This window comes from Crinia signifera, chromosome 12, assembly GCF_055691185.1.
Source record: "Crinia signifera chromosome 12, ASM5569118v1, whole genome shotgun sequence".
NCBI lineage: Eukaryota > Metazoa > Chordata > Amphibia > Anura > Myobatrachidae > Crinia > Crinia signifera.
The window spans coordinates 66771346-66797884 of NC_139228.1; the positions used below are offsets into that span (position 1 = coordinate 66771346).

The 26539-nt window shown below is 43.8% G+C and overlaps 1 protein-coding gene across 5 annotated transcripts in view; it reads right to left on the reverse strand.

The window, feature by feature from the left end:
* Positions 1–5133: 5133 nt before the first annotated feature.
* The window catches only part of NIN (ninein), a 101387-nt gene continuing 79981 nt past the window's right edge, over positions 5134–26539 (reverse strand). Inside the window, exons 23-31 of one of the 5 annotated variants that reach the window (XM_083166209.1) lie at positions 26399–26512; positions 25058–25204; positions 23973–24152; positions 23348–23497; positions 22842–22934; positions 17345–17524; positions 8973–9050; positions 8288–8401; positions 5134–7626 (exon numbers count right to left, since the gene is read on the reverse strand). In XM_083166209.1, coding sequence (XP_083022335.1) covers positions 7411–7626; positions 8288–8401; positions 8973–9050; positions 17345–17524; positions 22842–22934; positions 23348–23497; positions 23973–24152; positions 25058–25204; positions 26399–26512 — 1272 coding nt within the window. In that variant the 3' untranslated portion in view covers positions 5134–7410. Of the gene's footprint in view, positions 7627–8287; positions 8402–8972; positions 9051–12044; positions 13359–17344; positions 17525–22141; positions 22191–22841; positions 22935–23347; positions 23498–23972; positions 24153–25057; positions 25205–26398; positions 26513–26539 lie in introns of those variants that run through there. The other 4 variants (XM_083166213.1, XM_083166210.1, XM_083166211.1 and 1 more) reach the window with 4 other exon arrangements.

A 26539-nucleotide genomic window follows, 5' to 3' on the forward strand; every position in this document is an offset into this window, starting at 1 on the left:
GTTTTGAGACGATCCTTAAATTTTTGCATTACAATGATAATGCACAGTGCCCACCTAGAGATGATCCCACCTTTGACCGGCTATTCAAAGTCAGGCCGGTCATTGATCATTTCAGCGCCAAATTTGCTGAGATGTACATCCCCCAAAAATTCATTTGTGTAGACGAGTCACTTATACATTTTAACCCCTTCCTGACAGAGCCAGTTTTTGCGTTCCTGACAGAGCCCTTTTTTTCAAATCTGACATGTATCACTTAAGTGGGGATAACTTTTTTTTGCTTTTACTTATCCCAGTGATTTTGAGATTGTTTTTTCGTGACACATTGTACTTCAAGTTAGTGGTAAATTTTCGTCGATACAGTCTGTGTTTTTTTGTGAAAAATACCAAAATGTCGGAAAAAAATGGAAAATTTTGCGATTTGCAAAAATTTTCTGCTTGTGAGACAAATAATCTTACCACTCAAAATAGTTAATAACTAACATAGACCATATGTATACTTTATGTTGCCATCATTATTTCAACCTCATTTTCATTTTTTTGGACACTAGGAGGCTTACAATATGAATAGCAAATTCTCGAATTTTCAAGAAAATTTCAAACACTGATTTTTTTAGGGACCAGTTCAGTTCTGATGTGACTTTGAGGGACTTGTATGTGAGACACCCCCATAAATGATGCCATTTCAAAAACTGCACCCCTCACAGTATTCAAAACAGCATTTTGGAAGTTTGTTAACCCTTTAGGTGTTTCACAGGAATTAAAACAAAGTGTAGGTGAAATTTCAAAATTTCATTTTTTTTGCAGATTTGCAATTTTAATACATTTTTCTAAGGAACACAGTACATTTTACTAGAGAAATGTGACTAAAAATTGATTCCCCCAATTCTTTTGTTTTCATAAATATCCTATATGTGGCCCTAGTGTGCACGTTGACCAAACCACAGGCTTCATAATAGAAGGAGCACCTACTTGATTTTGGAGCCTCCTTTTTATGAGATTATTTTTTAGGCACCATGTAGGTTTCTAGGCACCATAAAATGCTAAAAGTTAGGAACCCCCCACAAGTGACCCCATTTTGCAAACTACACCCTTCAGGGAATTCATCTAGGGGTATAGTGTACATTTCAAACCCCCAGGGGTTTCACCAATTGTGGTACAACTGGGCAGTGAAAATGAAAAAAATTAATTTTTCATTTTCACAGCTCAGTTGTATCAAAATTGGTGAAACCCCTGGGGGTTTGAAATGTACACTATACCCCTAGATGAATTCCCTGAAGGGTGTAGTTTGCAAAATGGGGTCACTTGTGGGGGGGTTCCACTGTATGGGTGTTTCGGGGGTCATTCAACCAGAATCTGTGCTGCAAAATCCAAATATCACTCCTTCCCTTCTGAGTCCTGCCATGCACCCAACTGGTATTTTTTGGTCACATGTGAGGCATTGCCGTACTCGGGAGAAATTGGGGCACAGATTTTGGGGTGCTTTGTCTCCTTCATTCCTTGTGAAAATGAAAAATTTTGAGCCAGATCTGCATTTTTGTGTAAAAAAATGTAATTTTTTACAGAAAAATGCAGTTCTGGCTCAAAATTTTTCATTTTCACAAGGAATGAAGGAGACAAAGCACCCCAAAATCTGTGCCCCAATTTCTCCCGAGTACGGCAATGCCTCACATGTGACCAAAAAACACCATTTGGGTGCATGGCAGGACTCAGAAGGGAAGGAGTGATTTTTGGATTTTGCAGCTCAGATTCTAGTACTGGCCCCAGTACTTCTAGTACTGGCCCCCGTATTGTATCAGGGCAGCATTTTCCTAACGAAATCCCCTCCAATGGAAAAAAGGGCAGGACACAAAAAAGGTGCAAAGTTTGCTATAAAAAGGGAATAAGAAAGCAAACTATTTTCCACTGTGAAACTTGCCCCGACAAACCCGGCCTATGTATGAAGGAGTGTTTTAAAATATACCACACATCTATGGATTATTAGGTTCATCATTTCACCGTGCTTCGGGGGTCTTGCTAATGCGACATAGCACCCACCATTCATTCCACCAGAATCTGTGCTGCAAAATCCAAATATCACTCCTTCCCTTCTGAGTCCTGCCATGCACCCAAATGGTATTTTTTGGTCACATGTGAGGCATTGCCGTACTCGGGAGAAATTGCGGCACAGATTTTGGGGTGCTTTGTCTCCTTCATTCCTTGTGAAAATGAAAAATTTTGAGCCAGAACTGCATTTTTGTGTAAAAAAAATGTAATTTTTCATTTTCACAGCCCAGTTGTACCAAAATTGGTGAAACCCCTGGGGGTTTGAAATGTACACTATACCCCTAGATGAATTCCCTGAGGGGTGTAGTTTGCAAAATGGGGTCACTTGTGGGGGAGGTTCCTAACTTTTAGCATCTTATGGTGCCTAGAAACCTACATGGTGCCTAAAAAATAATCTCATAAAAAGGAGGCTCCAAAATCAAGTAGGTGCTCCTTCTATTATGAAGCCTGTGGTTTGGTCAACGTGCACACTAGGGCCACATATAGGATATTTATGAAAACAAAAGAATTGGGGGAATCAATTTTTAGTCACATTTCTCTAGTAAAATCTACTGTGTTCATTAGAAAAATGTATTAAAATTGAAAATCTGCTAAAAAAATTAAATTTTGAAATTTCACCTACACTTTGTTTTAATTCCTGTAAAACACCTAAAGGGTTAACAAACTTCCAAAATGCTGTTTTGAATACTGTGAGGGGTGCAGTTTTTGAAATGGCATCATTTATGGGGGTGTCTCACATACAAGTCCCTCAAAGTCACATCAGAACTGAACTGGTCCCTAAAAAAATCAGTGTTTGAAATTTTCTTGAAAATTTGAGAATTTGCTATTCATATTTTAAGCCTCCTAGTGTCCAAAAAAATTAAAAGGAGGTTGAAATAATGATGGAAACATAAAGTATACATATGGTCTTTGTTAGTTATTAACTATTTTGAGTGGTATGATTATTTGTCTCACAAGCAGAAAACTTATTAACTATTTTGAGTGGTATGATTATTTGTCTCACAAGCAGAAAATTTAACATTTTGCAAATTGCAAAATTTTCTATTTTTTTTACGACATTTTGGTATTTTTCACAAAAAAAAAACAGACTGTATCGACCAAAATTTACCACTAACTTAAAGTACAATGTGTCACGAGAAAACAATCTCAAAATCACTGGGATAAGTAAAAGCAATAAAAAGTTATCCCCACATAAAGTGATACATGTCAGATTTGAAAAAAAGGGCTCTGTCAGGAAGGCAAAAACAGGCTGCGGCGGTAAGGGGTTAATATTGAAATGTTATTTTGAATGTGTCAGTCTCTACGACTTAGATAGAGCGGTGCGCTTCCTTATCTGCCGGACCTTTGTATGCAAAAGCCTGGGCGTACACCTGCGGGATAGCGACGGACTTTACAGGAAGTCAGCCACCCGCCCAGTTCTCAGACAACACCGCCGGTCTCAGTCAGCGGAGACTGACTTAGATTTGCGAGCACTGTAGAAATCATTCGATGGTCGGCGACCAGTGAATGATTTCGGGCTCGCACGCTACTCTGCAAATGGCTGTGTATGCAAATCATCCATCGTAGTGCGGCAGATATATTTGCTGGGGGGCGGGGGCATTTGCACGCCCAGCGGGTGCCGTTAGAAGGCTCGCTAAGCAGTGAACGACGGCTGCTTAGCAATCCAACCAGAATCAGGCCCTAAGTGTATTCATCGAGGATAAATGTGTCACCGGAATGGGATCATTCGTCACACTGCATTTAGGTCTACAAGCATTAGGTCTACACCATTAGGTCTACACCATTAGGTCGACTTGCATTTAGGTTGACCTGACTGAAGGTCGACATGGGTTAGGTCGACAGGGTCATTAGGTCGACATGTGTTAGGTCGACAGGGTCATTAGGTCGACAGTGAAAAAGTCGACATGGGTTTTTATTTTTTTGCAAGCGTCGACACAGTCAACATAGCACCGCGTGCCCTCGCATGGCTCGCTGCGCTCGCCATGCTTCTGGCACGGTGCCTCGCTACGCTTGGCACACTATTTTATTCTCCCACCACGCCCTAGTGGACGGTAGGGAATGAAATACCGCCTGTCGGCACATGTCGACTCATAAAACAGTCAAATGACCCCATTTTAAACTTTTGCCTGTCGACCTTCTAAAAGTCGACCTAATGACCCTGTCGACCTTCATTCATGTCAACCTAAATGTATGTCTACCTATATGCAGGTCGACCTAGTGGTGTAGACCTAATGCTTGTAGACCTAAATGCTGTAGACAATATGACCGTATCCCGTGTCACCTTGGTGGCTGTGTTGTATATTCTCGTTTTACATTTTGTCCACACAATGATATAGACTTTGCCCAGTAACTGGTGATTTTATTGTACAGTACTCAGTGCATAGGGCAATGGGGGATTTGGTTATGTTAAAGTAGAAAATCAGGGTTGTCTATAGATCACTCTGCATAAGGTTCCCATTACAGAACTGTATTTCCTTGTGTCTCAGTGAAAGCTACTTAAGTTTGGGGCATGCACACAAGGTCTGTTACAGCCCCATAGAAATGGAGTACGGATTGTTCCGTGTGTATGGCCCCACGTCGCTTTTGCATAACTAGATTTAAGCCCCATACTGCGGCATGGCCGTCTTTAACGATGACCTCCCTCGTTAATGGTGAGGGGGAGTGTGCATCGTTAATGACAGGGAGTGAACACACTAGGCGATACTGCAAACAATATCGCCAAGTGTAGGCCAGGCCAACCTGTGGCTCTCCAGATGTTGTGAAACTACAAATCCCATCATGCCTTGCCCCAGTTTTGCTATAAGGATTTGTTAAAACTGTGGCAAGGCATGCTGGGAATAACATCTGGAGATACACAGGTTGGCTAGGCCTGGCCTAGTGTGTATGAGGCTTTATCCTGCATGCAGTATACATCTAGTCATGTTCTCACCAGGGAACATTGGCTGTGACAGATTGCTCCGCACACATCACTGGTGCAGCGCTGATTGCCGAGAGATCTGTGCTTTATTAACTCTTGCTAACTAACCCCCACCCCCCAGAAATAAAGGTTGGGAAATCAAACAAATGACTTGAGCAACAGCAAGATGATGCATATTTTGTACTTTTATTGCCAAACTGAGAAACCATAAAAAACAAAATTGACCAAAAATGATTTTATTCAGGAACAAAACCATTACACAAACCTGGTAGTACTGATATGACACAAGCCTGTATCATGGTGGCAGAGAGACCTTCAGTACATCTAAGAATGTATACGTTTTATTTTAAACCAGAGGGTTAGCATGATCTGTCGACATTCAGTGTGCCCTAATGTCAGCCATGCAGACACAGTGGTAATGTTATTTCAAGCCTTGTTTAACCCCGTTGGCAGTATAAGTTTTGAGCCGACATGATAAGTCAAGCATGGAGGACAGCCTGCCTTAGAGCAGGCATACCCAAACTGTGGCCCTCCAGCTGTTGTGAAACTACACATCCCAGCATGCCTTGCCATAGTTTTAGCATTCCCTAGCAGCAAAACTGTGGCAAGGCATTATGGGACTTGTAGTTTCATAACAGCTGGAGGGCCATAGTTTGGACAAGCCTGCCTTAGAGAATCAACTAAACACAGCGGCAGCCATTTTGTTAGCTTAACCAACAATATAACCTACCATCTATTCACTAGCAAGCAGAACCTGTAAGATATCGGCCATGTTACTCACGGATTTCTCTGGCAGACTATCCTCAGAAGTCAGCCCTTGCCAACATTTCAGTGACACTTAAGTGCTTCAGTATTCCTAATGAGCGCCTTCTGGGGTGCAGACTACCCAATCAGACATGTTGGATATTGCCACAGTAGGCACAATATCTGACAGAAAACTTTTTTCCAAAATACATAATTACATCTGGTTTTGTTATATTTACAAAAAAAAAAAAAATTTAATAAAATATAAAGATCATAAATTGTTTCCTTCACTTGGTTTCAAAGGTCAAAGACAGGACATAATGGCAGTGACAAATAAATATGTATATACACTTGTGTAATAAATTGGACTTTACACCTGAAAAGTCTTATCTCCAATTTATTTTTATTCAGATAAAATATCTGATTTGAGGCCTGTGAAATAGGACCAATCACTCACCATCCACCCAATGTTTTCCGACGGCCATTTTGTTGGTTGAACCATTATTCACGCTACATAGAATAGCTTGCACTTCACAACATATAGGGTCAGGTGTATCAAGCGTCAAAAAATAATAAAAGGGATAGTGATATACAACCAGCCAATCAACTCCTACCTGTCATTATTCAAACCCAGCCTGTAACAAGACAGGTAGGACCTGATTGGCTGGTTGTTTATCATTCTCCACTTTATGACTTTTGGAAGCTAGATACATCCAGCCCATATTGTCATGGTTTTAAAAGTGCTAAAATAAATTAATATTTGATTCCAGTGATGAATGGCTGTTATTGGTTGCTTTAAGCAACTAATCAGCTTCTGTCAAACATCTAGCAAACTCTATAAAAAGCAGATTGGCTACTTTGGTTTTTACAAGAACTTCCAATTTCCGCTACTCTTGGATACCACACAAAGCAGCTCTGGCGAAAATATTAGCCACAGAGCAGTTCTGTGTTGTATACAAAGCCAATGAACACAAACAACTCTGCCAGATATAAAGGTGCGGTGAGTTAAAAAGCAAAAGCGGAAACTTCATTGGGCCATGGTTAAAATAAGTTGAAGAACCAAGTTGGATACACCCCTAAAGATCATATTGCCAACCAGACCAATGGTTGACTGGTTGGACCAAAAATCTGGTTATATTTGGGAGCAAATGATAATATACCATTTGCTCCCAAATGCCGTAAAAGTACATAGTCACAGAAAAAATTGTTGGCTGGTTTTAAAGCTAATAGTCAGGTGTTTGGGCAGTTTTAGTATACAGTGCATTAAGTTGGTCACATAGTTTGATATAAGTGACACTACGGCGGAGGTGGACTTGTCCAGCAAGGCCTATAACCATATCTTGTTATTAATCTTCCATCCACATTTACAGTACTACAACGGTTATCCATAGCGGGAACAACAGTTCATCACGTAAAGGGTCCTTGAAAACAATCTTTATTTTTTTTTTAATAGATCAGTAGCAACCATCCCACCAACCACCAAGACATCAGCAAGTCAGTGACATTGGTGTCACATTGCACTTTTATGATCTTATGATGGTCTTGGGTTTGGCCTTTAAGGGATGATTGTGTGTCAGAAGGTTATGATCTAGAATGTTCATTGTTGTGGTTTTCCATTAGAATATTCAGAGTACTGGGAGGCAGTGATATGTTACCATAAAGCAGCATTGCATCTTCTAAAGTTTTGGTGGACCTCCATAGTTGATCTATAATTTCCGATGAGGGGAGAGGACTGCGCCCAGGTCACTCGGTGCCAAGTCTCGCACTATTTTACTCAGTCCGCAGATCTTTTCCTCTAGTAGGTAGTTCTTTTTTTCTGCCGTCTGGTGCCTCTGCTCGCTCATCTCCAGAGCCTTGAGTAACTGGGAATTTTCCACGTACAAATCTTTTATCGTAGCATCTGCTCTTGTGTTCTTGATGACCTGTAGGATAAAGAGGAAATCGAGTTACATAAAAGCTGCCAATCACTGGCAAATCTATTTGTGTCATAGTTTGGAAACTCTTTTGCCTCAATTCCTGGGGCACAGTTAACTGACCAATAGCTGAGATGATGGCAGAAGATTAATTCCATCTTATACTCTCAGGGGTGGGTGCAATATATGCATAATGCAATTGGATCCGCTGATGCTACACCCCTACAGTGAGGGAAATATCAGCTACCAGGCTGGCCATGCCCTTGCTGTTTTACTGCCAATGTTATTGGACAGTCAGGTAATGAGACAAATATTGCATCCTCTTAACTTCTATTAAGTTGCATATTCTTGATCAATGTAATACAATAAGGCATTTATTAAATAAACATTGACCAACCCTCCGAAAAGCATTTGTTTTTGGAGGATTGATGGAGTTTCGGGCTTTTTATCAAGGGACACCTTTTAGCATTTGTTGAAAAATGCTCTTCGTTAAATTAACAAGCGATTGTTCCCTGGTATAGAGAAAATATCAGATACTCTTCAGCGTTTTACCAAATTTACCCCCCCCCCCCCACACCCCAAAAAAAGGACGACGACTTAGACAACTAGCCTTGTCGCTGCAGCGCCACCTACTGTAGAAACACAAATTACATGGTCGAGAAAAACTCACTTGGTCTTTCAGCTGATTTACTTTTTCCTGTAAAAACATCTTCACAATTCTTAGTTTCTGCTCCACTTCCAGCATTCGCACTTCCATCTTTTTCAGCAGCTCTTCCTGGTCGCTCTAGTTGAGGCAAATGTGACAATATAACATGGGTTTCAATAACAAGTACTTGAGCAAAGGCAGTTTTTCCATGCCTTGGGAACCAGGATGGGGGGTAACCGAGAATCAGAATCCTAACATATAACGGGCGCTCTCCTACTGAAACCCAAATATACATAAAACTTCTCTAGGGACATAAGTTCCTTCAGCACATGGGAATAATTTGGGCTTATTCTGAGTCGCAGGCAAAGTGACTGTATATGTGTGCAAGCAGCAACCAATGCTGCCCATAGATCTTCTGCTGACTGCTGCAACAGTCTCCATTAGCCTTGCCATCTGCACCAGCCTAATATCAGGTTGATGAGATACATTGGAAGATGGAGCCTATTTCTGACATATGTCAGACTCCAAATAACAATAGAACGGATGCATGCAAAAATGCACTGCGTTGCTTCTGTGCTATACGCAATCACTCGCCATTTGCATCTGTGTGACGATCCCTGCAACTCAGAAGCAGTCCCCTTAATGCTCTAAAGTTCTTGTGCATTTCTCTTTTGGGTAAGACCAGTGTAGCAACCCCCATTCCTGTCACCTGGCTGTAGGATGATATAGTAAGTTCACAGTGCACCAGAGCACAATTGGATGTAATCGATCTGACAAGCCGGCTGTCCTGGAGAGTGATAAAACAGAGAGAGATAAACTACCAACCTATCAGCTCCTGTCATTTTTTTAAAAAACACAACCTGCAACTTCATCTGCATCCACGTTATCGCTTTCCAAAGCTAAAAACATCTCCCTCACTAAAAGATGCAGTGTTCACGGACCTATTACTAGGCATGGCCAAACAATTGCCCTCCATCATGCCTTGCCACAGTGCTGCTATTTGGGAATGCTAAAACTATGGCAAGGCATGCTGGGATGTGTAGTTTCACCACAGCTGGAGGGTCAAAGTCTGGCCGTGCCTGTATTAGACAATTGTCTAATCCTGGTAAATGCCATCTGTATAAAGTCTGGTCAGTGTGTGACTAGGAAGGTGGCGACAATGGCAGCGTAAAGTGACCAACTTCTAAATAACTTCCTGTACGAGCTGTGACGATATATAGGATGGGAACAATTGGAAGTGACAAAAAAGGTTCTGTACCAGGATAATCTCTGCCAGGGCATTTAGGTCAACTCATTTTTCCCGGTACATGTGTTACTTGGTGATTATATGGGGCACTAGTATGTCATTTTTTTATATGTAGTCTTTTCCAAAAGTGTTGATCCATCTAATGAGTTACCCGTTTGTCTATAATACAAATAACACTTACCCATGTTATGCCAGACACTTATTAACATTTTCAAACTCCTACTACATTATTATCTGCAGGTATTTATCTTTAAAAACGGATAAATTGATTGTAAAAGTATTCAACCCCCGCAGAATTTTAGAGAATCACCTCTGAAGGCAATGGAACCTTCTATAGTAATTTGCAAATAGTGACGCAGCTTCTTGATTGGACGGACATGTGGACTTGCCCATTGTAGAACATTCACAGCTTTGTACAACCATGCCAGTGTTGCGGTGGCTGTGGGACCATTGTCCTGCTGATGGGGGAATGGACACAGGTTGTCTTGCAGTAGCTACAAGATGCTAAAACCCCCATACAGTACTCCAAAGCTGGGATGGTGTTTGACCATTTCAATTGTCCAATGTAACATGTAGCTGAATTTACCATCATGTGCAACCTGAGGAAATGTTTTTTGCATAGGCTTATGTACGTAGTATTTGTGTATTATCCCACCCGCGACTCTCTTGTATTCATATTACCTTAGGATAATACCGAATGACCTGATGGTTGCAATAAATTGTCCATTTCCAGTTAGATCTATGTTGGTAGCACAGTAGTTAGCATTGGTGTGCCACAGCACTGGGATCATGGGTTCCATTATGACCAGGGCTGATCTGTGTAGGGTTTGCATCTTGCCCCAGATATGCCAGCATCTATCCACATTTCAAGCGGTTTACTGGCATCTTATGGAACTAATGTCTGTGTGCGTTACTAATGTCAGTGCTGATCAATATGTCGGCGCTAAATAAGAAGGGCAGATTAAGACATTAGTTAGTCCATAGTTATGTACTAAATTAACCTCTCACCTTGAATGCTACCAAGGCCCTCATCCACTCACTGGTCATCTCCAGACTGGGCTACCGACCCACCTACATTTCTGACCTGATCTCCCTTTACACACCTATCCGTACTCTTCGCTCCGCTAATGCATGCCACCTCTGCTGCCTACTCTTCCTCTCACTCCTACCTCCGAAAGGTCTGGACGCGCTGCTCCCTACCTCTGGAACTCTCTCCCTCTTTCCCCATTAGTATCTCCACCGCTCTACAAAACTTCAAATTGACTCTACTTAATCCTGCCCAGCCGACACTCATCCTAACCCAATGTACCAGGTTTCAGGACTGATCATAGACTGACTCATGATAGACAGTCATATGGTCGACCGGGTCAAAAGGTCGACATGCATTTTTTGACTAAATTTTCAGCCGACAGGTGTCATTTTATGACCTACCATCCACTATGGCGTGGAGGGAGAATAAAATAGTGTGCCGAGCACGAAGCATGGACAAGCGCAGCGAGCCATGCGTGGGGGCACGACACCCTAAAAACATTTTTAAAAAATCATGTCAACATTTTGACCATGTCGACCATTAGTGGTCAACCATATGATTGTAGACCTAGACACTGTAGATGTTTTGGTACTTGTTTCCTAGCACGGCGCCAGCGATTTTAGTTGTATCCATCGGGTCCTAAAAAATTGCGTCGATCGCATGCGATGGACGCGATTTTTACATTGGAACCAATGTAAAATGGTCCCTGAGACCTGATTTTACATTGGGCCCAATGTTAAATGCCCCCCAGACCCCAATTTTCATTGTATACCCACCCTGATGAGTCAAATGCACCCCCATTGTTAACGCCACCCCACGATGAACGCCAACCCTAAGCGTGGCGAGCCCACGAGGGGCGGCGGTATGCGTCCTCCGACCTTTTCATACCCCCACTATCCGTGGAGGTGACTTTATATAGTGTGGCGAGCGCAGCGAGCCACCGAGCCTCGCATTACTTCACAGGTATTACGCGTGCGCTCGCCAGCTTCGGGCTCGGTGGCTCGCCACACTATATAAAATCACCTCCACGCCGACGTGGATAGTGGGGGTATGCAAAGGTCGGAGCACGCGTACCGCTGCGCTTGCCACGCTTCGGGTTGGTGTTCATCGTGGGGTGGCGTTAACAATGGGGGGGTGCGCATTTCACATACAAATTACCCATCAGGGTGGGTATACAATAAAAAAAATCAGGTACATTAGCCCCATTAACATTGTTCCCTATGTAAAATCGGGTCCATCGCATTGGTCGCATTGTATGCCATTATAATGGCATACAATGGACCCGATTTTACATAGGAATTTAACATTGGGTACAATGCATTCAATGTTTAATCGCGTCAGTCGCATGCCATTATAATGGCATGCGATGGATGCGATTTTCTAATTGTCGGGAAAAAGGCTAAAAATAGCCCAAAATCGCATCCATCGCAAACCTTAACTTAAGGTAAAAAAAAAAAAAAAAAAAAAAAAAAAAAAAATGCTTAACTTAAGGTATGCGATGACCCACGATGGGCGCTGTGCTAGGAAAGAAGTACCGATTTTTTTTTATACCATAACCGATGTACCACACTGAGGGGTAGATTTATTAAGCTCGCACAGTGTATGGGCACCATTAGTCTATCATCTGACTCCCGACTGCCTACAACGGCATCCAACCCTTAGGTTCTGTGCTGTAAGTTACTTTGCCCATACGGTTTCTGCACCAAATAATTATAATGAGAATACATTTAACATTCTCTAGTTCATAATAATAAATGTCATTATTTACATGTCAAATAGGTTATAAATATATTAAGAATAAACAATAAAATAAATCTTTTTACTGTTAAAACAATTTTATTTCCCAGCGGCATGAAAACATCGGTCTCTCTTTGCAAAAGTATCTTACAAACTTCAGTATAAATAGGCCCCATAAGTCTCCCCTGGGCCTCGTATAAAATGTGTTTTCATTCAAAATGTTACATTATAAAAAAAAAAAAATGAAAAAAATAAAATATAAATATAGTAGTAAGTGTGGAAATCATGGCTAATAAATAGTATAAATACATAAAATCTCAAAACCAGAAAACGGATTTCTTATCTTCTTTTAAATAAGGTATTTTACAACAATCATTTTCTACATCAGAAATGTACACAATTTATTTCTACATCAGTAATTACACAGTGATTAACGGGTGTTTGCTGCTTACACATAATGGAGGCGGCCATTTTGTTCACTGAACCAATATTCAGAACAACCAAATAACATCACTGAGGTAGGGGTGGCCTCATGCCTCTGTCGGGTTAATAGACCCTAGTGAACGAATATGGTTCCTCGGTCAGAAGTCTATATCAGTAATTACACAGTGATTACGGGTGTGATGCTTTAATGGAGGTGGACATTTTGTTTACTGAACCATTGTTCGGGACAACCAACACTGAGGTAGGATACTGGGTGAACGGATAAGCCTCATGATCATAAATATTTTTCCTCAGTGTGATGTCACTATTTCCATGTGACTTCACTGAGGTAGAAGTGCCTCAGTGATGTTACCTGTTCCTAGCAAAGGGATAGGCTGCGTGCTTATTGATATTGGTTCAGTGCAAAATATTGCTGCTGCCACGGTGTATAGACAGGAAGTATATATTAATACTGCAAAGGTTAAGACAAAGGTACAGCCAACAGCAGGGCTTGCAGCCCTCACAAGTATTCCCAGCTTATGCCAGTAGTAGTGTTAGGGTAAGTTAGCGTTAGGTGCTGATTAGAAGCCATATTTTCAGAGGCGGCCAATCCGTCTGTAAGAGTCTGCATGCAGCGCTCGTTGCTCCGGAAGCAAGGCCTGAGGGGAAAAATGCAATTGGTACTTTTCACCCCAATTTTACATCGCTGCAACTCGCAAATACAAAACGCACTTTCTACACTGGGGCCATTGGCGAATAGGCCGCAGACCTCTGGTGATAAAAGTGCAAAGACATTTTTTGGATTTTTTTTTTTACTTTTTTGTTTCCGACCTCTGGTGTCAACTTCCAAAAGATGAAAGAGATAGAATTAGAAGGTCTAGATTTGCAGAAAGAAGCATAAACAAAATCCTATTGCTGTAAGAAGAGTCTGAAAAACACCCACCCTAAAATATTATGTCATTACTTGCTCAAGATGGAGGGACATGTGGAGCAAAACGTTTGTCACAACTCCTTGTCCAGACTGAGCCCTCGATGTATTCCTCTTCCCAGACAGAAAATGAGGGAAGAGAAAGACATCTTCAGCTGCACAACCGAGAATGGCGTGGTTCGGCAAAACATATATAGGCCAGGGAAGACCATAACCCACTTTTTTTCCTGCAGATGGAGGAACACAAGGGGAGGAGAAAGAACTGCTGCCGGCTTCTACAAAATGGCTGCTGTGTCCATTCTTGTGGGCCAGATAAGTGGGAAATAATACTGAAGGGATGGAAAATCCCCCCACCCCCTTGTGAACCTGGAAACCATCTCTGCTGGCAGGGCGGGGCAGGGGGGTGTTTAGCTATGGGCTCACCTATGGGCTAAGACCAGTGTAATAATCTCCATTTTATCACTTTTTAAGCTTAGTACATCTGGCCCTTGGAGACTAATGTAGAACACTACTACACATAGCAAAAGTTGTGAGTAGATGGAAACTCGGAAATAATAGTAAATAGTTGGAAGTTGACAACATCGGTATGAATGATATATACTAAAAAGATTAATAGAGCAAGGATAACACAAGCAATATAAACATCAGCACAAAAACAGCTATTCTACTGAAGCATGAGGACATATATATACTGTATATATGATGTTAGCTACAGCAAGCAGTTACTGCATGGTGAGTGGGATCATGCAGGTGTATGGACAGTGGGATCATGCACGGTAATACAATAAAACCTACATTTACACTAATACAATCTAATAAACCAATAGTGGACAACGGACACTTTAAAAAAATGTAAATCGTCATTACTATCTACTGCATTCAACAGACACGTCCTCATTAAACACTGCACAAGCGGTGGTCATTTCCGCCACTCCCTATGAGTTTAAACACCCAAAGAGGGATGAAGTACAACTTGGCCACCCGCCCTGCACTCATTGACTGGGAAACAGAAAGACGGTTCATTCCTGTTTACCCCACAAGCGATTTCAAATGACTGAGCTTAAGCTCTGGTCATACTGGGGTAGATGTAAGAAGCAGTGGTAAGGGAGGAGAAGTGAGCCATAGGAGAAGTGGCCCATGGCAACCAATCAGCTGCTCTGTATAAGTCTATATTATACAACAAGATTACTGAATAGCTCTGGTGCAAGACCATAAAAAATGTCTTCAACAAATGTGCAGAATATTCTTTATTTTCCAAATACAATTGAAATACTTAATATCAGGACCACGGTCCAAAATCATGCAGTAAATCCCAGGTAATATGCAATTATACCTCACCCTGAATGTGGGCTGCACATCCCTTGTCAGAACACTTCTTGAAACACCATAATAAATGTGAGGGGGCAATAAAAAGATTCATAGATTCACAGATCTTTCCCCATTGGAAAAACAGAGATCTTGAAGTAAGACTAGCAAGGAGTGAAATGAGGTGGATCTTCCTTCTAAATACACTGCTACCCAACGGACATAATGTAGATTTTGAGCTAAAATGGTTTTTAGAATAATTTATTCCTCCATTTTTTTATGATCTTTTTAAATAACCCCTGTGGATGTTTTACTATATGATATTCCTTTTGTTTTATCAATTGTATCCACTTTTTCCATTTTATAAATTGTACCCACTTTTTCCATTTTACATGTTCCTATGGAAAGATGCAAGGAATGACAAGAAGGGACACATCACTCTCCCGGTAAATAGGGACGGACTTTACTGGAATACAAAGTACAGTATAGCAGGTATTTTGAGGAGAGAGATGTGTACCCTTGGATTTTCTTAGCTTTCTGAAGCTTTGCCCATCGTCTATCCCTTAACCAAGATGGCCGCCGGGGAACCCTGGTAAAGAATACAAAGAATCCCAGGAATGAATAGAAAAAAGACCCGTGGAGCCACAATAAAGAAATAAATAAGTTTTTGGGAGACGAATGCTTGTGTTCAAAAGATGGAAAAGATTGAAGGAAATGTATATCTTACGCTGAAACACAGAACAGCGCAGAAAATGGAAGTCACTGAGCGGCATTTGGAACGCAAACCCGGAAGTGCGGCCTGGAACGCAGGGAACTTCCGGGGGCGCGGATGCAGCTGGCGCTCGGATTGGTTGCCTTTCAATCAAGAGCATCAGAACAGTGGTATAAATATGACCACGAGTGAACAGGCACACTATTCAGCCTGAGGAAGGAGAGTGGACCTCTCTGAAACGCGTTGCTATTGGACACTGATGCACTTTATATGGACTCAGCACTTTCATGCACAAGCACTTTTTGACCGGGAGCCAGACGCCCTAAGCCCTCTGCGGTGGTGCCGCAGACTTGGACTCAAGCATAGCCCACCGCAGCCCACATTCAGGGTGAGGTATAATTGCATATATCCCGGCATTTACTGCATGATTTTGGAACGTGGTCCTGATATTAAGTATTTCAATTGTATTTGGAAAATAAAGAATATTCTGCACATTTGTTGAAGACATTTTTTATGGTCTTGCGCCAGAGCTGTTCATTAATCTTGTTGTATTTGTACCTAGAGGTGGTGTACCTCTTTTATGAATCAGCTGGCTGCATCACCATAATTGGTTGCACAATTTTTTCCCACTATCCTTTGTAATATCCTAAGTCTATATTATGCAAATTATAGATGTTACTTAAGTGCTGATTGGTTGCAATGGGAGGGCACGTCTCCTCTGGCTCACTTCTCCTCCCTGATCACTGCTTCATGCATGTACCCCACTGTGCGATAAATTCTGCCCATCCGATAACCCAGGCATTCCCAACCTCGGTCCTAAAGGCCCACTAAGGTGTAAATTTACTAAGATGGGAGTTGTATTGCTATGAGCAACCAATCAAATTCTATGTATTATCTTCTAGAAGGTGCTAAACAAATATAAAGTGACATCCGATTGGTTGCTATGGGCAACATCCCATCTTCGATAGAAATCCCATCTTAGTAAATTTACCCACAACAGTCCAAGTTATAGTGATATCCAGGCTTGAGCTCAGGTGACTTAATTAGTACCTCAGTCATATTGATTTTACAATCCGTGCTAAAGCCTGGATATCACAAAAACCTGTCCTGTGCCTTGAGAACTGAGGTTGGTAATGCCAGCGGGAAATGTTCTGAATTGACAGAGCGATTATCGGATCGGTACACAGTGAGCACTACCTAGCTCAGCATGTGCTCTCTTTAGATCTCCATAATAGGATCAGGATCTGCATGTGCAGGACACCAGATCCCAACCTCCCAATCTGATCGTCACAGGAGCTTTTGAATCCACTTATAAGGCTGATCAGTGCGATTACTATATATTGCAGTGGTTCGCAAACTCGGTCCTCAGGACTGCACACACAGTTCACGTTTTCCAGGTCACCCGGCAGGTGCACTCATTACTGACGGACACATTTTGAAAGATCCACAGGTGGAGCTAATTATTTCACTCGTGATTCTGTGAGGAGACCTGCAAAACACGCACTGTGTGGGGTCCTGAGAACCGACTTTGAGAACCTGAGGTGTATTGTGTACTGCAATGAATGAACGAATGAATGGCACAATGTATTTCTCAGCAACAGATGACAACATGCACCAACGTAGCCAATTGTGGCCGGCAATGAACTGACATATCCAGAGACAGTACAGGCACTACGTCAGTGAGAGGAATGCACGCTCACCTGTGGGGTGACATTCTCCGCACTGCGGTGATCCACTGCTGCCTGCAGCTGTTGGCCGCGCCACTCTGCCTGCTGTAGTTGGTGTTGGAGCTGCAGGTACTGTTCCCGAGGCACCGTGACACAAGCTTGCTGCTGGAGCTGGGAGGTACTATGAGGCACACTGCTGGCCGAGTGCATCACCTGCGGAGGGCAGAATACTCGTTACATGTGCTGCAACATACAGGATACAAGAGCCACAGGGCATACACGGCATGAAGCTGACGGTTCTCTATGGCCAGATATGGCAGCATGGCCTCTGCAGGGTATACAGTGCACACTGGTTGTTGGGATCCCCTGATCTGCGAGCGGTGGTCAGTAATAGATCGGGCCTGTGGTGCAGTTTTCCGAGAACCTTGTTCCTCACGGACTCCCTGGGGTAAATGTACTAAGATGTGCATTCTGTTGAAGATGGGATGTTGCTATGAGAAACCAATCAGATTCCATTCTCTTCTAGAAGGTGCTTAATAAGTACAATTTGATTGGTTGCTAGGGGCAACATCTCAGCCCATCCCAGCTTGAATCTATGGGGTAGATGTATTAAGAGTGGAGTAGTGCGACAGTGGAGAACATGACAACACATCAGCTTTGAAGTAACATTTATAAAGTACACTCTATAAAAGAAATAGCAGTTGCCATGGGCAACTAATCCACTCTTTTCAATGCTTCATACATTTACCCCCTATGTGCACTGTCAGTTAATTGCATCATGTATAAGTTATGACCCCGACACACGGGGTGATATCAGGGCATTTTGTTAGCAATCTGACTAGGGGCGGGATGCACTATCACAAAAATGCTGTAAAAAACCCTGTTAGCAGGGTTTTTACCGTATTTTGGCACGCTAGGTTACCGGGGGGGGGGGGGGGGGGTGTGTGTGTATCACCAGCAAAAGCTTCTTGCCACACTCCACCCACATCTGTGTTGGGCAGCGACCACCTCCTGCCTAGGCCCGTACTTCCCCCTTCTGGGTGCAGGGAGGAGGAGGGAGAGCCCTGCAGCAGCTGGGTAGGAGGAGGGGGGAAAGCTGCGGGGACCCACTTACCCCCTGTTGGCTGATTCGCAAAGGGCAGCTCTGGTCGCTAGATGCTTTGCGGTAGCTGGCGGAGGGGGGAGGCAGGTGTTAGTGCATCCTGGCCTAGATCGCTTAGAAATTGCCCGTCTCCGTGTTCTAACCGGAGAACACCGGCCCTGACAGTTCACTCAGCGGCACGTCGCTATGCAACGCTGTGTGTGCGCTGAGGGATCTTGCTGAGCGAGTGTGTAGGCCCCATAAGAAATGGTTTGTTCATTGTGTGGTATTTATATGGAACGTAATAAGAAAAGTGAAACGTATATTGAGCCCCGTACATACGGGGTGACCAGGCTGTCTTGCTGACCAACGCGCTTACGCACAATCGCTCAGCAGCACACATTGTGATGCACATTACTTATAAATGAGGCTGAATCGCCCCGTGTGTATGCCCCTTTACTGCCCGGATGTCACAATGTAACTGAACACGAAACACAGAGGACTGTGGGAGGAACACACATGCAGCTCCTGTCCTGTACAGCAAGTCACACCAAGTACCACACTGCTAAAACATGCAACACTCCATATTCCCCAATGACTTACAGGAAATGACAGTGGGAACGGCCTACAAGATCACAGCACCTACAGGGTTACACAATCTAAATGCAAATCAGCTATGGATTCCCCACCCTGGTCCTAGGGTAATATATATTATATATCTTCTAACAAAAACAAGTGATGTTGCCCCTAGCAACTAATCTTCGAGCTAGCATTTATCTAGTAAATTCGATAAAATGATATCTAGAAGCTTGTTGGTTGATACGGGCAACGCCCCACCTTTCCCTTTTAATGCTGCATTAATATTGTGGCGTATGTGACAAAGGGGGAGATGTATCAAATTTTAGAAAGAGATGAAATACCAACCAATCAGCTCTGAACTGTCATTTGCAGACTGTATTTTAATAAAATGACAGTTCAGAGCCGATTGGAAAGAGATAAAGTACTAACCAATGTTCGATACATCTTCCCCAGATTACAAACTGTAGACAGCATAGAAACTTTAAGTACTTGTGTAGTTTCACGGCGCCAGCTTATACCTGTCAGAATCAGCGTAGTGTTCTCGCGCCCAGCGTAGTCAGTCAGAAGTAGCGTAGCGTCCCTGGCTGCCTTACTTGTGTAGTTTCACGGCGGCAGTGTAAGCTGCGTTATCAGCGTAGGCTGGCCCCGTGAAACGACACAAGTAAGGCAGCCGTTGGGCTACGCTATTAGAGTAGCTTCAAAAGTAGCGGAAGCTGGCGCAGTGAAACTACACAAGTACCAAACTTTATTATTAGTTCATTACGTTCTACGCAAGTGAATTGGGAATAAACTCTGTATTCATTAATGGAGTTTAATACTATCCACCTCAGCATCAATGTATAACGAAGCCATTCTAGAGTACCCATACTATTATTTATACCGACCAGCCTAAAGCTGTCGACACGCTTCCGTGGTACACTTGGCAATGGGCACTTGGCCCATACTGCAGTGTGTATGCCCCCAGATTATCCCGATCATTAATGCTCAAAAACATTAACAGAATCATAAATTAGCATTACGGAAAATGTGGTGTCATGCTGTAACGGTGATCCAATCATATAAGCCACGTACCAATACTATTACAGGTTGTGTGTCCCTTATCCGAAATGCTCGGTACCACAAGCATTTTGGATAAAGAGATTATGTTTATGATGTCCACAGTGTCCCCGACGGGATACGGTCACTAGGTCGACAAGCATTAGGTCTACACCACTAGGTCGACTTGACTGAATGTTGACATGACTGAAGGTCAATATGGGTTAGGTCAACAGGTCATTGGGTCGACATGGGCAAGGTGGACAGTCAAAAGGTAGACATGGGGTTTTTCACCTTGTTTTTGAGCCGGCAGGCGGTATTTCATGCCCTACCACACTAGGGTGTGGAGAGAATAAAATAGTGTGCCGAGCGTAGCGAGGCACCGTGCCCGAAGCATGGCGAGCGCAGCGCTACGTTTTAGTGTCCACGTCGACTTTGTCGAAATTCGGGACAAAAAAAAAAACAGTGAAAAACCTACTTTTTCTGAATATTTCAGTTTTGGGGTATCTTTATATAGGATACTCAACCTGTATTTGTATTCTGCAAGACTAACCACATGTATGAGATATTATGGTGATCTGGGCATTCATACGTTGCACCGTCCTCCATTATACAATAGTAGTGTTCATTCTAGCACCCGCTAACTTTGAATATCAATGCAGTTCCTGTTCCCTGCCTGGGGTGTCGCTGTCTGCTGTGGTGTTTCTAGCACAGGTCTGGTTTGCATATCAGTGCTGATATACAGACCACACTGTGCTACAAGCACTACAGCTGACAGCGACACCCCAGGCAGGAAAGAGGAACTGCATGGGTTTTCAGAGATAGCGGGTGCTAGAATGAACACTACAATAATACAGTGTTACTTCAGCTTCTCATGGTACGTATTTGGACTTCGCTAGTGGTACAGCTTTCCCTGGTCTCCACAAGAACCTTGTATGGCTGTCACCCTCACCCGGTATTACCTCTTGCCTTTGCCAAACCCAAACTCTGTACTACCGAAGCTATAACTACATAAGGTTTGGTGTTCCGTGAAGGCGCAAAAAAGACACTAAAGCAGGGGTGGGGAACCTTTTTTGTGCCAAGGGCCATTTGTATGGGGAAAAAATCCTTCTGGGGCCATATGAAAAAATGTCTCTTACAAATTGTCCTGCTGCAGCCATCCCATGCTCCGGCGGCTGCCACTGAATAGGACTGACAGTCTATGGCTGCTGTTGATTAAGAGGAATCTCACAAGAACTACCGACCTCTCGTGAGAATTCCCTTGTACTTGACTCCCGGCAAAGCCGCCGGGAGGGTAAGAGGGCCACTCAGACCGGCTACGGGGGCCGCATACAGCCCCCGGGCCTGACGTTCCCCACCCCTGCACTAAAGGAACAGAACCAAGCCACAATTTATAATATTTATAAAAAAAGATGTTGCTGTAATAAAATAGACATAATTGATACAGCGCTGTTATGCTTATGTTCATTCAAAGGGCCACCAAACCATCAATAGCTGCTGATCCAATATAAGTTCCTGGTATTAAACGATGATTCCCAATCACTAAGAGATTGGCACATTTGGACCTTATTCTAGTTCACTCTGACAAAATCCTTCTTAGATGGACAAAACCATGTGCACTGCAGGGGGGCAGATGTTACTTGTGCAGAGAGAAGTAGATTTGGGTGGGGGTTTACTTCAAAGTGAGATCTATATTGCAGTGTAAAAATAAAGCAGCCAGTATTTACCCTGCACAGAAAAAAAATAACTCACCCAAATCTAATTCTCACATTTTACATCTGCCCCACCTGCAGTGCACATGGTTTTGTCCATCTAAGAAGGATTTTGTCAGAAAGAGTGAACTAAAATGAGGCCCATTATACGCTGGTGGATTACTACTCGTTCTTATTCTCGTTTATTGGTCAGAGATGGAATGGGCTGCGATGCCGGCTTAGAGACCACCATGCATAGGAGTAAAATCCCCCCCCCCCCCCCCCCCCCCACACGTGATTTCAGCTTGATCACAGACTTATTTAGTTATGATAGGTTTTGATAAAACAGCTGTTTGACATAATGGAGAATACACACACCGAATGGAACACACGATAGACTTATGGTCATGCAATGATGCAGTCAAAACACTGAGGTACCGTTACCATATATCTCAGAATCGGAGGTGCACCCATCTCTGAGATTTCCTGAGGTCTAGGCAGAGGGCAGGCACAGGACAGGAAAACAGGCAAAATATGAGATATCAGAAACACTCTCAAGGAAGAGACAAAGATCTGCGACAACAGTATTAGGCATCTCGTGGAACGCCAACTGCTGTGGAACTACATGTCCCAGCATGCCAGGACACAGTTATAGCTCACGAAACCGCAAAACTGTGGCAGGGTACTGTATGCTGGGATGTGTGGTCCTGCAGCAGCTGGAGTGCCACACCTCTCCCACCCTTACTACAAACATCCTAACAACGGGCACTGGGGATTCTCTGCATCACTCGTTAGAATGTAACATTGCTGTTCGGTAGACCTGGACAACCAGTTTCTCTCCAGGTGCTGTAAAACTACAATCCCCAGCATGCACTGCCAGCTGTCCTCTGTAGATTCACAGCACATGAAGAGCCTCACTCGGCCCAGGGCTGACAGACCCCACACCTAATTTAAATCATTGACTTTGAAGGTCTCACCACAAAGACTCAGAAGATGGTGTACAGATTGGGGTTTACTTCTGCCTGGAATATTTAGTGCTGTAATAAAAGGTATCAGAACGAATACACATACACCCTGTGCTGCATCAGATGCTCTACACATTTATAAATATGAGTACTACAGTATTAAAGATTTGGGTACTTACTTCTGTTATATGATCATCAAATTTCCCCTGTTTCACCCGTAAACCTTCGTTTTCTGCCATAGTGGTTTCAGATTCTCGTTCAAAGGCACTTATCTGATAACCAGAAGGGAGAGGATCTATGTTAGTAATGGTCACAGCAGAGAACAACTGCAGCCAGTTCCTCTACAGCAGCTGTTCCCAGCCTCGCCCCTCAGGGTCCCAAACATGTCCCATTGTCCTGGTCGCCCAGTAGGTGCACAGTCATTACCCGCTGACACATTCTAAAAGATCCACAGGTAGAGTGAATTTCACTTTTGATTCGGTGAGGAGACCTGGAAAACATGCACTGTTTGGGATTCTGAGTTTGGTAAGATATGCTCTACAGACAAGGACGTGCCCCCATTGCAGGAGGTGTAGTGTAATGTTACGCCGATGCCCTTGTACTCCTGTGGAGGAGGACCTGGCAGCGGGACTATCCACTGTGCTTTCCATGCCAACCCCCTGTAGTAACCCCACAATGATCCTACCTTCCTGTTAGCAGCCATCAGGTCCCGCTGCAGCTGCTCACATTCCCGTTTCAGACTGGACTTCTCCTGTTCCAAGGCCTTCACCAAGCTGGTCTGGCTGAGTTGCCGCTGGTGCTTCAGAGAGATCACAGAGGATTCCAGCTGTCGCACCTGTATCAGTGAGGGAGGGACGGCAAACGTGCAAGAGATGGGTGACTGTGACTCGGCGTACAGTATAAACAGCTTCATTGTGTAGCTTTCAGGTCATATTGGGCAGTGTGTGCATATAGTGAGGGTTCCCAGAGCACAGAGGATATCAGGAGATAAGTTATGTGTCAGTGAGGACAGGGCTGTATGTGAAAGAGGCAGTGATGTGATGTGAGGAGGGGAATGGAGGCAGCAGGAAGCCACAGACTGAGAGTTATATAGTGGGAGGAGCAGGGTCCCCAGCAGCACAGAGTATATCAGCAGGTGAGTGACAACATGGTTGCATGTGTCAGGGGCAGCGATATGATGTACAGTAATATTACATGCACCTAATATCATTCCTGTTGCTTTATTTTGCATCCCATTTGCTCGTTTAAACATAAATATATAATTACTTTCTGTGGTGTCCCACACACTGGTATATTAACCCCCCGTTTACCTTTTCCCTGCTTTGTGCCAGATCAGTCTTCGTATTGTGAACCTCTCTCTGAAGTCGCTCATTCTCCTTTCGTAGGAGCTGCTTTTCCTGCTCCATGAGCTGTTCCAGGTCATCCCAGTACTGCTTCTTCTGCTGGCCCTGGAGCCCCGAGGAGCGCATGGCCATTTCCAGGACCTGCTTCTAAACGGGACAAATCAGGCGCATGTTATATAGAAATCTCATCATTCGGGATTGGCAGCAACTGCACCCAACTGAGCGGTCGTCTATACAACTGCAAGATCCGGACAAGTATCTTACATCATTATTAAAATATACTTTTACAATTAAATGTATCCATGTCTGAACACTGTGCAGAGATATATACAGCATGTGCCCCATAGGCTGACGGTAGGGTGAAATGTGAAGTGCTAGCAGCAGGGTGAAACGCATGTTGCTAACTACAAGGTGAAATGCACAGTGTTCGCCGCAGGGTGAAACACATATTGCTAGCGACAGGGTGAGGCGCATAGTGCTAGCGGCAGAGTGAATCGTATAGTGCTCATGGTAGGGCGAGGGGCATGGTGCTCGCGGCAGGGTGAGGGGCACGGTGCTGGCGGCAGGGCGAGGCGCACGGTGCTGGCGGCAGGGCGAGGCGCACGGTGCTGGCGGCAGGGCGAGGCGCACGGTGCTGGCGGCAGGGCGAGGCGCACGGTGCTGGCGGCAGGGCGAGGCGCACGGTGCTGGCGGCAGGGCGAGGCGCACGGTGCTGGCGGCAGGGCGAGGCGCACGGTGCTGGCGGCAGGATAAAATGCGTAGTAACCAAGCCATCACCACTCTCCTTGTTCTTAATTGTGTACAAGGAAATAAGAGGTAATGGTATTGAAAACAGGAAGTGAGAGGCTCTTAGGGGTGGTTTAAGCTTAGGGTACAGATATAAATACCAAGTAGTGCAGGCAAGGGTAGACATGTCTCTGTGGCCAGTGGACAGGCTGAATTTTCATATCCTTATTGGTTGGGCCCACAGAACGACCATAGTTAAGCTCTCCTCTCTTACCGCAATGTTATTTATAGAATAATTTATATAAGACCGTATCATATGAAATCACCTTGGTGTTTGCCGTTTGCAGCTGTTTGTGCAGTGACATCACTTCCTGTTTCAGAGCCTCTTTTTCTTGGTGGGCAACGCGGAGATCCGACTTGATCCGGGACAGCTGGAGATTGACGCTTTGCAGATTCTCTTCCAGATTCTGGATCTAAAAGATGAGAGATATTCATCAACTGAACTTCCTGACGAATGGGAGACTGAGGGGTGGGTGACTGAGCGGAGGGGTTTCACATAATAAAATTTTGAGATTAACGTAACATCGGATCTGACTACAATGCACATTTTACAGTTTTTAATTTTACAATGAAAAATGTCCCAATAAAAGTGATTAATGGCATTCCACTGAAGATACAGGACGAGGCCTATTCTCCTTCACCTCCAAAGCGCATTGGCATGCCTAGTCCCGCCTCAATGTGTTCAGCTCCTCCCACTAGGAAGAGGACATAAATGCATCCAACCGTGGGGCCTAAGTAACTGCAAGCACGATGATGTCACGGCTTATGGTTCTATTGTGTGGCATGGAACCATGCAACCTCCAGGCATGTTAGGCAACACCCCTTAGCAACATGCCCCAACAGGCGGTATTTCATGCATTACCATCTACTACGGCATGGTGGGAAAAAAATATTGTGCCAAACGCAGCAAGGCATCATGCCCAGCATGGCGAGTGCAGTGGTACACTTTGATGGTGTCCATGTCGACATTCAGGAAAAAAATTTGAAAAACTTATGTCGATCTCCTATTGGGTCCAATGACTCATACCCAGGCGACACACAAACGCATAGATAAGAAATTGTACACACTATGCTATATTGTGAACCACGGGTGGCCAAACCGGTCCTCGAGATCTACCAACGGTCCACGTTTTCCAGGTTACCTAGCTGGTGCACAGCTGTAGTCATTACTAACTGTCACATTTTCAAACCTGCTACATTTATTACTACTATAGATCCACAGGTTGCCTGGAAAACATGCACTGTTGGTAGATCTTGAGGACAGGTTTGGCCACCCCAATGTAAACAATATAGCTCAAGTTGGCCCTTCTGAGCGCTATCGTATGAACAACTGACAATGCGCGCCCCCTATGGTCGTTAGTTTTTTGTTTGTTTTTTTACAGCAAGTGCATGCAAGCACAATATAGAACAGGGCGGATATACTGGGAGCAAACCAGGGTATAACAGTGGTAAGTGGTAAAAAGATATGCCAAGTACACGTGAGGCCGCACCTGTAGAGTATAACCGTATATAATGCTACAGTATTTGTTTAATTGAAACACCAACAGCAGTTTCACAGATGGCACACAGATGGCAATGGTGACACAGTACATTCAGTCTGCCGTTACCTTCTCCTGCGACAGGGACACCTGAGATTTCAGCATCTGCGACTGCTGCTCCCAGCTCTTCTGTTCCTGCTTCATACTTGTAATCTTGTTCTCCAGGCAGCCGGCTCGAGCAGACTGGGGAGGGATGGCAAACACACCATT